Source organism: Fundulus heteroclitus, chromosome 5 (genome assembly GCF_011125445.2).
Source record: "Fundulus heteroclitus isolate FHET01 chromosome 5, MU-UCD_Fhet_4.1, whole genome shotgun sequence".
In the NCBI taxonomy this organism is placed as follows: domain Eukaryota; kingdom Metazoa; phylum Chordata; class Actinopteri; order Cyprinodontiformes; family Fundulidae; genus Fundulus; species Fundulus heteroclitus.
In genome coordinates, this window is record NC_046365.1 from 16453705 (window position 1) to 16467040 (window position 13336).

General features: G+C 43.2%; 1 protein-coding gene across 1 annotated transcript; it reads right to left on the minus strand.

The window, feature by feature from the left end:
* Nucleotides 1-211: 211 nt before the first annotated feature.
* On the minus strand, nucleotides 212-11869 carry LOC105915648 (pre-mRNA-splicing factor ATP-dependent RNA helicase DHX15). The gene is made up of 14 exons (XM_012849827.3): nucleotides 11700-11869; nucleotides 8798-9140; nucleotides 8336-8529; nucleotides 8061-8220; nucleotides 6587-6805; nucleotides 6308-6475; nucleotides 6135-6221; nucleotides 5685-5834; nucleotides 5282-5390; nucleotides 4992-5183; nucleotides 3040-3162; nucleotides 1040-1230; nucleotides 781-950; nucleotides 212-662 (listed from the first exon to the last, which is right to left on the minus strand). The coding sequence occupies exons 1-14, from the start codon at nucleotides 11762-11764 to the stop codon at nucleotides 545-547; spliced, it is 2289 nt and encodes a 762-aa protein (XP_012705281.1). The 5' UTR covers nucleotides 11765-11869; the 3' UTR covers nucleotides 212-544.
* Nucleotides 11870-13336: the final 1467 nt, after the last annotated feature.

Below are 13336 nucleotides of genomic sequence, written 5' to 3' on the forward strand. Positions count from 1 at the left end.
GAGGAGCTGGCCCAAGTGGCTGGGGAGAGGGACGTCTGGGCCTCCCTACTGAAGCTGCTACCCCCGCGACCCGACCCCGGATAAGTGGAAGAAGACGGACGGACGGACGGACTTTTAATGTAACAAATCCAAGATCTATATAAATCTTTAAGCAAATAAATCCCCCATCAAACCATTTTTATTGTCAGCAACCAAAAAATGTTATAGACAATAAAAGTCAAAGCTTATTTATTAAAGAAACAAAGCAAGCACAGATCTTTGTTATGGCTCCAATTTCTCCTGAAGTAAGTTCAACCACATCAACAAGACCTGCTCCATATTACTTCTTTTGAAAATCATAATAGCTGGATCTAACAATTGCTGCTGATATTCAATTACACCTACTTATAGAACTGACATTGATGGGGGGAAAAAAAATAACAAAAATAAGCAAACAAATACTATAAATCATAAAGCCAACGTTTGAACATTAAGGTACAATGTTACAGAAAGATCTAAAACTACAGTATGCAGGTGGTTTTCCAGGACACTTCTCGACTATAGTTCAGTACTGAGAGTACTCTTTGCTCTCGAGTTTGGCAACAATTCGCTCCAGCTGTCTTTTAGCTTCACATTGTGGAAAGTTACTCATGTCATAGTACTGGGGTGCAATCTTCACCAACCTGCAACAAAGAAGAAGAAATGAACATTAACGCCAGTACGAACGGCACCATTTAAACTCATTCAGTGCAATTAGGCGGAAGGCTTTTCCGGACTAATTCAAAACATCAGTGCACATACCACTCTGGTTTGATATCTGTGCAAGTTCGGATGTAGTTCTTGGTGGTGAGGACAAACTCATTGTAGAGCACCCATTCAGGCTTGTGGTCCAGGACCGTGGATGGGTGCAGCTGCACCACCTGGTTATCTTTCACTGTAAGGTAATGGCCCGTGCGCTCCAGATGAGCCACCTGAAGGAAGGACAGCAGGCGTTACTGTTAAAACCTCCACAGGGAAAAGGCCGTCTCGGATAAACCTTTTCGCCGCAGCGTCGGCTCACCTGCATGAAGAAGCCGGTGCAGAGCGCTCGTCGGATGTTGATGTAGTAATCTCTGCTGGTGAACTCTGTGCTCCGCCGGGGCAGACTGAAGCGGTCCATGATCCGGGACAGCTGCTGGCGTACATTGTCAGCAGACATCAGCGAGCGGTAGTTGACAAAGTTGTCATAACACCACTGGTTAGATTCATGGTCTGGAAACAAAAGAACAGAAGGATTAACGTCGAGGTGATACGTGGGAAGACTAAACTTTCAGACAATAAGATTTACCTAAATGGAACTCAGAGGAAATTGTTTTCAGTACGACAGAGAATGAAAGGCTTTAAAAAAAATGATTACAGGATTAACTGGTTGGAGCTAATGGGGTACCGCGCGCGAGCTATTTTTAGAAACACAACGTCACGATGACGTCACATCACGTGGTACGCAGTGGGGCAAACTCCGGAAACCCGCCGCTGTGTCGCTGTAAAAGAGACGTGCGTTAGCCTAGGTTTTACTCGGTAAACGACTGCTTTTTCCAAATCTAAGACCATGGTTTTTAAACATTGTTGCTATGGAACGTGCAACAGCGACTCGAGGTACGCTGATCAGCCGCATATGAAGGATGTTTTCTTCAAGACTGCCAAGGAGAAATGTGTGCGCTGGGACCGGTGCGGTCAGCCTACACAACAGTTCAACCCGGAAAAAGTTACCAAATTCAAGTACATATGTAGCAAGCATTTTGTCGGAGGAAAGGGCCCACCCGAAGAACATCCTGACCCAATTCCACCGACATCAAGTCAAGGTAAGAGTATTTTGGTGGCCGATATGTTAATAAAGTAGCGCCTGCTACCATGACAGCATATAGGCTATCATGGTAGCAGGCGCTAACTTGATAGCCTGCTACCAGGATAGCTTACTCAAAAACATTTCAAATGAGACCAACATTAAAACATATACCCATTCCTGGACGGTGATTGCAAACAACAACAAAAAAAACGTCCGACGCTGCCATGATTGCCGCGCAGGAAAAAAAAACCCAAAGCTTACCGTTCATCAACTCGGCCAGTTTTCCGGTCTTTTTAAGCCCTCGAACCTCAAGCCATCGTTTGAGCTGAAGGTTGGTGTGTTCTTCGACAGTGCGACCAGTAAACCGTGTGCCTGGGACATCGTCTTGGTAAAGTTTAACGGCTGTAAAGTCGGTCAGATCGCTGTTTCTGTTGCGCTTGTAATAGCTGGGTTATCCGTGCGTTCTCTCCTGTATGCCCTACCTAAGCGGCAAAAGGGGCGTTGCTCTTGAGACGGTGACGTCACGTGCGCGGTACCCCATTAGGGGAAAAAACCATTTGACTGCTACATTAACAGGTAAGACTTGAGTGTGTGGCAGTGCTGTGCAACACACGTTGGTCCTATATGCATCTGCAGACAAACAAATGGATAATACTGATAGCGCCAGCAAGAGCGTTGCTATAACCCAATTTTTTCACACCACCCGATGCCCCGCTGCTCCATTCCTTCCTGTTTTACATGACATTTGGTCGAGATTAACTGAGCACTTGGAAACTTTAGATGTGGGATTGTCTATTGCTGATGCAGGAATTTGTCAACTATTGTTACAAACAAACAAACCAAAAAGCGTTATCCAGTAATGTTGAGACATTTAATCGTGGTCTGATCAGCCTCTCCCGACAGAGATCTCTCTGCTGGAGTATTTGCTCTCCAGCACGCAGGCTCCTCCTGAATAGGACACGCCTTTTCTGACACGCCCTTGTACAGATCTTAACTAAAAGGAGGAAAAACTCAGAGTTACCCCAAACAACCCTGCTCGGTAGCAGGGCTATTTCGCGCAGTAGTTCGCGAGTCATAATTTGACTCGGGGTAACGGCTTCTGAGATGGAAAAGCCAGGGTATGCAGGAAGTTACCCCAGAAATTACTCTGAACATCCACTAACCCAGCTTTCTGAAACGAGGCCCAGGTCTCAAACAGCAAAAAAAAAAAATCAAAAATCAACCCTGATACTCACTTTGTTTGAAGGCGTGGTAGACGTTGAGCAGCGTCAAGTGGTCTCCGTCAATGTGAGCAAACCTCATCTTGGACTCGTCCGCTGCCTTCTTAGCCTCCGTGGGACGGACAAAACACTGTGGGACTAAACAAGGTTGGTATGGGCCCCAACAAAGCCGCCCATAGGGATGAGTCAAACATTCACAGAAAAATGGAGCAAAGCCTATGATGCTAGGGCAGTTGACACTGCGTTGGGACAGGGCAGGACCACACTCTTTATCAAAGGGGGGTAGGGGTAGGGGGGGTGTGCAGGCTTTTCTCATGGCCATTTCCAACAGTAATGGCTATAAGCTCGTAGAGGGGGGGCTGGGGGGGTGTCATTTAACCACATCTGTAAAACAAGAGTTTTCACACAACTATCAAGTGTTAGAAACGTCAGCAAGGTTTGATTTGTGCAGGATTGATAGGCTTGACTTTAAACATTTACGCTCTTCTCCCTAGCTACACATGACATTTACAAAAAGTTATAATATCGACAGCGCATATCATCATTATTCAGTTTGGACTTATACAAAAGCATTAAACAAGTTCTGAAATAAGTGGTGCCTGCCCTATCCACGGGCTTTGTTTACACAATGCTCCCAGGCGGTAAACAAAAGCCTAATCTCTCACACCCAACACTTTCAACTTAAAGGAAAAATGTTGTAGAGGTACTCAGGCGTACAAATTTAGTACCGTTTAACAGCGATAGTGTATTTATACCACATTAACTGTATAATGTTCAATATTCTTTTCAAGAACTCATTTATAACTATTTAAAGGACCTTTACCGTCTAACGATTTAACAACCGTTCTAAACATGGATTTAATGCTTTCGTAAAAACAAGGTGAACAACAAGGCAGCGAGACGAAGCAGAAACGTTTCATCACTGCAAAATCAGCGTGAGTGACTTTAGAGCAAAGCACAGCTGGGAAGAGAATAGGCTAGAATATTCCAGATGTCAACAGATCACACGTGGAGAGCCAATCAGATGCTCAGCCTGCTGGAGGAAACCTAACTGCATCGACGCACACGGCTGACAGACTAGCGCCGACGTCACAGGTTATTGAAAGCGCAGATAAAAAGGAGAAGATTGGAGAAAATGGCAATTTATTAGAACTAATAACTGCAGCAAATCTTTTTTGTTTTTTTTATACCAAAAATACCACCATTGTATTATTTTGTAATATCCCACAGCCTGATAGGACAATGTGTAATTTATCGCTTCATTGTGATTTCCCCAAACACTCCATTAGGTGACTTTGTAAATGATTTTGAGTGCTGAGCCTGTTTTGGTTGTGCGAGGAGTTGGAATGAATCGTCTTAATCTCCTTTATCTTCAACTGGGAGACATGTTTCAAAACACACGTTTTTAGGGTACAAACTGCCGAAACAGATTAGTATTCAGAGGTTTCACGGGAATTGGATTTAATATAAAAAACAAGCCGTTTACATAATACCATGTGCTAAACTTAGCCGTTATAATAAGGTTGTAAAATTGGGAATTTTACACACCAACGTTAGCTTGTAAATGGCTCAGATTATTTCCTTGGATGGCCTGCTGCCTTTAACAGGCCGGCTGTGGGTTGAAACAGCGTGATGGGTAACGCTCCTTTAGCTTCACAGCAGCCAATGAGTTTTACTACCAGAAATATTTTGGCAGTGCTGAATTCCTCTACGCTCCGCCACTTTCTTTGGCTTCATGTTAAAAGGACTTAAACCGTAGGAGTGGTCGATGGAGAAATGTTTTAGAAACTAACCTTTTGTAACCGTGGTTTACCCTGAAGTAGCGACAGACTCATCCCTTGGCAAAATCATAATCACCTCAAACGGAAAAATGCCTGTTTGGTATTATTAGTATTTGAAGAGCGCTATCCTTAAGCTGCGTGGCCTTTTAAAAGGCGAGAAGATGTCCGCCCAGTCCTGGGCATTACCTGACAGCATGGCAGTGATGGAGAGGATCTCGTTGGAGCAGTTAAACTCGCAGCTTGCTATCACCATCTTGGCCAGCTGGGGGTCTAGTGGGAATTCTGCCATCATGGAGCCGAGCTCGGTCAGGTCGCCGTCGTCGTTGAGAGCGGCCAGATAGTTCAGCAGCTCGAGAGCCCTCATCAGCGTTTCGGGTGCTGCACGGGCGGGGGAGGGAGGGAGGGAGGGAGCGGTGATGAAGACCGGCGCGGCAGCTGCTCGGCAGCACAGTGCTTCAAAGGGAACCATCACTCACCGGGAGGGTCCATGAAGTCAAAGTGGACGAGGTCATCAATGCCCAACTTTTTCAACTGCAGCACGACGGATCCCAAGTTGGACCGCAGAATCTCAGGGTAGGTGTTATCCTGGAAACATGTAACGCAAAATCCATTTTGTAGGACGTCAAAAAGAGACGAACGGAGAGGAGGAGGAGGAGGAGGAGGAGGGAGAACACAGCATACGATCTAAAAACACTTTGGATTAGAGATGGCGACAAGGAAATAATTACACAGAAAATGTAGAACTAAGAGACTATTAGAAAGTAATCGAAACTGTTTTACCTGTTAACGCTTATTTTCATAGATTTCAAATGTTACTATGCTAGTCTCATTCCACATGAATCAGGCCCAGACACACAGAACGGCTCTGTAGTTCCTCACCTGCATCTCTGTTTTGTAGGCCTTCTCTGTATAGAGGCGGAAACACTTCCCCGGACGCGTTCTGCCGGCTCTCCCGGCCCTCTGCTGCGCCGAAGCTTTACTGATGGCTGTGACCAGCAGCGACTCCACTCTGATACGGGGATTGTACACCTGGACACACATTGCAAAGCATTTAGGGTAACACGCGTGTGCTGGACCTAAATGCTGCCTGTGCAGTGTATCAAAAAGAAACACAACTGAACCTACGCTAGTAAATCTAGAGGACAACTTTACATTTTCCTTTCAGAAATAATATATAGCTAAATAACAGATAAATTCCAGTGCCATGCTGAAGAAAACCAGACTGTTGCGTAATGTTCATTTTGGTCAACATGTTCCGTTTTGGTCTCATCTGACCACTTTTGCAAAGCACTGTATAGAGAACGAAACAACCGTTTATCTTTAGCTCACCTTCTGTTTGGCGAAGCCGGGGTCTATGACAAACACAACGCCATCAATGGTTAGAGAGGTCTCAGCTATATTTGTCGACACCACAACCTGAGGGGGAAAGCATCAGCTTAAAAGCCAAGTTCTGAATCTATAAAGTGGAATCCATGTAGCCGGATCCATTTCTGCCAGCAGACCTTCCTCCCTATGGCTCCGTTGGGCTTTCTTGGAGGAGGTGGCTCAAAGATCCTTTGCTGCTGCTGTGGGGGCAATGTGGAATACAGAGGAATGATTTTGATATCTCCGACTTCGGGCCCAAGGTCGTCAACTTCTCGTTTGATTCTCTTGCAGGCTTCATCAATTTCCTGAGAGAGAGAAAAAAAAAAAAGAAAACGGGTTGGACTTTTTCCACCTTTGGGTCAGGGTTACTTAACCCCACTGTTCAATAAAGCACTAAGAATGATTTTAAGTTTTACCTCTTGACCTGTGAGGAACAGAAGGACGTCACCTTCGTCCTCCTCACACATGTGAATCTGAATGACGGTCCGAATGGCTGCCTCCAGGTAGTCCCGCTCGGGTTCTGGGGTGTAGAAGATCTCGACAGGATGTGTGCGCCCGGGAATGGTCAGCAGAGGGCAGTTGTCAAAGTACACCTGAAACTTCCCTGCGTCCAGGGTGGCGCTCATCACAATTACCTGTGGAGAAAAAAGAAATAAGAATTAAAAACGCAGTTAACAATTACTGGACTCCTACTCAGCCTTCAATGTCTACAGGACACCCCAGGCATACTCTACAGCGGGTGCAACTAAAAGTACCAAATCAGTCGCCCTCTCTCCCCCTTAATAAAGAAAAGAAGCCCTGTATCGCCCGTGGAGAAGTTTGGAGCTAAAGGTCTTGCTCAGGTACTAGTGGCAGTGTGTGGGGGATTAGGGCTGAACAATTAATCGCCTTTTCAATATAATCGCAACTTAAAAAAATGCAATTTCCAAATCGCAGAGGTCAGCAATTTTTGGCTATGTAACAATTAGGGAACTAGACACGTCCTTTAGGTGTCGGTAAAATGTTTAAAGTGGGTTTGCCTCAACATGGAAGGGAAGACAGTTTCAGCAGTGAGATATTCTAATTTAATTACTTGTTTTAGAGTTTGTATAATCATACATAGCATTAAGTACAGGTCAATAAGTTTAATACATAGACTTGTTTGTTGGTTGCACTTTATGTTCAACAAGGATCAATGTCCAAATCAATTAAAAGCTGTTCTCTTGAATAATATTCTGATTATTAGAAACATTAAAAGTTCTTGTTTTAAATAGTCCTTGTTTACAAACATCTTTATTTAGAGGCCATTTTTGTTGCTTGTGGTTAATGCAGAGAAAAGTCAAAATTGCAATTTTGGTTGAAATATATTGTAGGCAGAACGCATTACTGCTCTGAGTTTAAATGCTGTGGGTCTTTTAGCACTTAATCCACACGGCGAGGAAACAAATTGATTTGTTGTTTGTATATGTTTAAAAAGACATGATAAATTAAACTGGGAAAAAAATTGCATTCAATCGCAATATTAAGAAGAAAAAAAAAAAATCGCAATTAGATTATTTTCCAAAATCTTTTAGCCCTAGTGGGGATCGGACCGGGTACTTATAACCTTCTGAGAGCGCAAGCTCGCTGCCCTCACCGCAAGGCAATGACTCTCTAAACACCCAGTGTGACATCACCTCTTCTCCCAATATAAATAGTTGATTTTTGCTCATGGCACAAACACTAAAAACATGTTCTGGATGCTGTACGTTCTAAAAGAAAAAATAAGAATGAACTAAAATCTTAGCGGTAGGTCAAAACTTTACCAACACCATAATTCAGAGCTCCATCACAAATCCCACATGTCTGAAATCATGGTGTTATACTACTGCAAAGGTAATAAATTGCTAAATAAATATGTAAAAAACCCACCTTCAGGTCCTGCCTTTGGCGGACCACTTCCTTTAACACGCCCATCAGGATGTCTGTGGCAAGAGTTCGCTCGTGGGCCTCGTCAAGGATGATCACGCCATATCGCTCCAACAGAGGATCGTTCATAGCCTCCCTCAGTAGCATACCGTCTGTCATGTACCTGTGGAAATAACATTTTAATTAATTGCAACACCCTGGCTCAAAATCCATTTTAATGGCTGCGTGACATCATGCCTACAGCAACAAAAACCTGCTTCGGTAAAAGCTTCCCTTACTTTAAAATAGTCTTGGCAGAACTGCAGTCCTCGAATCTGATGGAGTAGCCGACTTCCTGTCCAAGCATGACGTCCATTTCATCCGCAACCCTCTGAGCCACGCTCATCGCGGCCACTCTCCTTGGCTGAGTACAAGCCACGGCTCGCTTAGGACCAGGCAAGGCCCTCACCATGTCCACACACCACTGTGGAATCTGAAGAGGGAGATAAAAGCAACAACTTAGGACCAGACTTAGAAAACCTGGTTTATTTTATCAGATGGAGTAGCCCCATGTGTACTACTTGACTATAAAGGCTTATATAGTTAATAATGACTAATTTATCATCAGCTAAATATAAACAATGCAAAAAGCCCTTTTAATTATGGAAAGTTTCCTTTATTCGTGCCTGTCCAGACTTGGAAAATGCTTAAATGAAATTCCCACTTTTCTGGATCACGGCTGAAGCCCACGAATAGCGTACCTGTGTTGTTTTTCCGGAGCCCGTCTCGCCGACAAGCACAAAGCTCTGATGGCGCGTAATGATGTCGCTGAAGCTTTCTTTGTACTCCCACACAGGAAGCTGTAACCTTTTCTTCAGGATCTCGTAGTAGCGCGGCGTGTGGGGCAGATTGGTGAACGGGTTCATCTGCTGGTGCATGGTCATCTGCTTGATAGCAGGCAAGGTCGACACCGACGGCATGCTGTTAGAGGGAGCCGCCGGCAGCTTCGAGTCCCTCTCCCGGTCTCGGTCCCTGTCCCGGTCTCTGTCTCTGTCCCGGTCCCTGGAGCGGTCCTCCCGGTCTCTGTCGCGGTCCCGGTCTCTGCTGCGGGTAAAAAAAAAAAATATCATCACAAATATGCCTAAAAATGCTGCGAGGAAAAACAAAGTATGAAATTACACATTATGAGTTTCTTTCTGTGAAAACACTAAGAATCTCACACAAAAAAATAAATAAATAAAAACATCGTTAGATGAAGCCCTCTGGAGTAACTGCTGTTACTCCAGAGGGCGTAGAAAACATTTGTCGTTTTACAAACCTAATGTGGGTCCACGCACAATTATTTGCCACTTTAGTATTGAAGTAATACGGTCAGCTGTGCCTTCAAGTGTACTCTCATAAGAGTTTTTTAATGTGCAACACATTACAAGAGGAGTTTGGGGTTGTGGTAAATTAATCAGTTCTTCCCCTGCAGCAGAGTCTGGTTCTGGAGACTTTGATAAGCGTGTCAACCAAAAGAGCGTTACAACACAATAATATGACCGTAGGAGACTCGTTTACTAAACCGTAATACACCACTACATTAGAAAACTAATGAAACCACATTGCTAATGTTCGCAGTATAGACCCAGATTCTCAGGAACGTACAGCCTGTGTTATATAGAAATTTTACAAATTTAGTTTGTTTTGCACTTGTATGGGGGGAAAAAACTAAAACTTCATTGCATAAAGTGTTCTTTGCAAATAAAGTTTGACTGATAATTGAAAAGTGAGCCGAGGCTCTCGTGTGTTTTGTTTTAAATTTCTCGCCGGAAGCGGCCTAGTAGGCTTGGGGGAGGCCGGTCGCTTTCACACATAGGGACATTTGATCGGCTTTAGAGAAGGTAAGGTTGCCAGACAAGACGGCATAAAGTTACAATAGCGACAAATCCAGCCAAGAGGTTATCCAGCTTCAAGATACTGAAACTCGCCTACTAGACTGAAGCAATAGCACGAGCGAGAAAATGCTATTCAGTTTTTAACCACAGTGGTGACTTGCTTACTTTTAGTGGCATAAACAGATGTAAATATGAAGTTATTTAGCTGTAACGTAGAAGCAATAAGGCTATAAAGAAAAAGGAAAATTGTAGTACAATCTTTGTTTCAGACAGTTATGACTTAAAAGGGAAGAGCAGACTGGAGAATATTTCAGGAACCCATAGAAGAAACTGAAGTGGAAGGCAGTGAAGCTGCAGTGGCTAGCGGTCAAAAACAACAACAACAACAACAACTGTAGGAATGGCCCATTTGTGTACCAAATGCAAGCTAATTATGCATTTATACATTTACTTTTTAATTCAAGATGTGCTTTATGGCTTATTTCTACAACCTGAAACTTGATTTTTTTTTTCTTTTAAAGCAAACACTTCGATTTGATAATAGTTTATTTCATCACTTTTGTTTCCATGACAAACCAAGAGCTGGAAAAAGAATCCTACTATAGTACTGTTTTAAAATGTGACGATAAAGTGATTGTATTTTTATTTACTACGTTCAAAATAAATTGTGTGCCACACAGAGCAATCTAGTCATTAAAACACGAGCTACAATGAAACCAGACCAAATAAAACCCCGTCGTGTAATTAATAAATCCTAAAAATTGCACAATAAGATATAGACCCCTAACCTACCGTATTTACTGGCCATTATTGCTTAAATTCCGACCCTGTGGAAACAAATTGTTCTTGTTTCCACCCCTTTGTGATGTTAAAAGGCTATGATGCCCCAAACTAACTAAATGTGCTTCTACATGAGGACAACAAAGAATATTCTTATAAGATGTAAACTAGAACTAAAAGGCGGTTTATAGAAGGATTAAAAGTATAGAAAACTTTGTCCCCGGGGATGTGGTAGTCGTAAAAAAAAAAAAAAAAAAAAAGAGCCACTGTCATAGCACAGAGTGACGTCACACAACAAACACATGGATGGCGCTGAGCACCGTGGAAGACGCGCATCGCGTCAAAGCAACACCGCGCAGCGCAGCCTGCTAACTTCAGCCACGGCAGCGCGTCTAACAGGCGCGACACGGAAAATCAGAGCCGCCATAACAAGTAGAAGCAAAGCTTTTGTGAAACCGAAGTAGCATTAAATTCTCATTGATCCACGGTGCTCATCTCGACCGGCTGTCTGCGGCTCGGTTAGCTACATGGCCACCTTTAACGGGAGGGTTTTAAACATTTAAATATATCAGACGCTTTGACGGTATTCCCCAATTGTAGTGGCCCCCGACCCACCGTCTGTGAAACCGCAGGCTGATGCTATCCCCACTGGCGCAACTCTGAAGATGTCCCGACTCCTGAATGAGCTGTTAGCATGTGGCTAATACCGTTAGCCCCGCACGTGCAGAGAACGTTGATAATTCGTTTTTAAAGCCAATATGAGCCTCGCGAATGCTCCCGCGTGCCCCCCAAAAACCGTAATAAGTATTTATAACCCTGCATCAGAGGGCCGTTCGCGTGCCGAGACGAGGAACCTATTCGCTAAAAGCTGCATCGCCAACATCAGAGGTTATTTTGTTTCGGCTTTTTTCGCCTGGCAGTGAGCTAACTATAATAGCACCGGCTAACGTTTAGCTCGTAGCTTCGTGGTCTCTAGTGAGGACACAATCTGTGTGGCTTCACCTACCCGTCAGACCGTTTCTTGTTGGTGGAGTAATCATCGCCCAGATCCAGACGGTGTCTTTTGGACATATTGTTTCAGAAAACGTAGTTTATCTATACCGCCAACACCAACCGTGCTGCGCAAACTGCAACTAGCAGCTTCCTGATTCCTGCGCTGTGTCTTCTCACATTCTTGTGTTACAGATTGGAACAGCGCCGCCTGCTGGCTCGGTCCCTGCTCTCACGCCCCACGCGAAGTCATCGACCGTGGTGTTCTTCTTCTTCTTCTTCTGTTGTTGTTTTATGGCGGATTGGCAGGCCCACCGTGGTGTTCAGTTTATGTGTTTTTTTTAAATGAACACAATTGTGTATATAAAACATTTTTTAATCACAGAACAATGTTTTACTAGATAATTTAAAGGGCGACTGAAATCTTTTTGAATTATCCCACAAATATGTCCTTGTCCTTTGTTCTTCAAAAGCATCCATTTCTTGCTAAGTCTTAATTATTTTTCACCAAATTTTAAAAGTGCGGCTTGCATCTGTATTCAGCTTTACCCATAATAGTCGGATGCCCCTATATAAAGTCCAGCACAACCGACTGTCTACTGTCCTGATAAATCACCTTAGTTGTTAATAAACAACACCATAATAAAGACCAAGGAACACAGTAGGACAGGTAAGGAATAAAGTTTAAATAAAGGGTTAGGTTATAAAATCCAACTTTTGAATAGTTTACAGAGTACTCCGTCTGAAAATGGAAGGATTGCGGCACAACTGTCAACCTACCAAGACATGGCCATCCTCCTTAACCCACTGGCCAGGCAAGGAGAGGAATAAATGGCCAAGATAACCATGATAAATCTGGAGGAGCTGCAAAGATCCACAGCTCAGGTGGCAATATGTACTGACTGGATTATGTATTGCGCAAATGTGGTCTTTAAATATTAAAATTTGGAATGATTTATTTATTTATTTCCTTTTTTTTTTTTTGGTTGACAGTTATATGTATGGAAAACTAACACTACATATCACCCCGAACACACATTTCCTATGCTTTTCTCTAGGGGGTAAAGGGAAGTTGATTGAATTAAAGATGGATCTAAACATCAGGCCATTTTGGATGAAAGACTTTAGATTAGGGTTGAAGTTCACCTTCCAACAGGACAACAACTATTAGCATACAGCCAAAGCTGTAGTGGAGTGGTTTAGATAAAAAAAAAAAAAAAATTAAACCGGTCCAGACTAAACTAAATCCAACCCTATCCAACTGAGCTTAAGGTTGTTGCAGAGAACACCAGGCAAAAATGACAGTTTCAGTGTCTTAATGTGCAAAGCTGTAGAGGATCTGCCACAAAAAAAATCAGCAGCTGTAATTGCAGCGATAGGTGGTTCTGCAAAGTATTCACTTAGGAGGGGCTGATACAGATGCATGACACAGTTTTGAGATCTTCACTCCTTTAAAACCTTTGAAAATCACTTTAATTTGAATTTATGGTTATGTGTTGCACTGCAACATCTAATCTAATTATTCTTTAAAATAAAACGAATTATTCTTTAAAATAAAAACAAAATAAAAAAATATGTTGCTCCTGGTTATGCAACTTACAACGTGATAATTCATTCAAACAACAACAAAAAGCCAGAAATGCTGGTCATGCT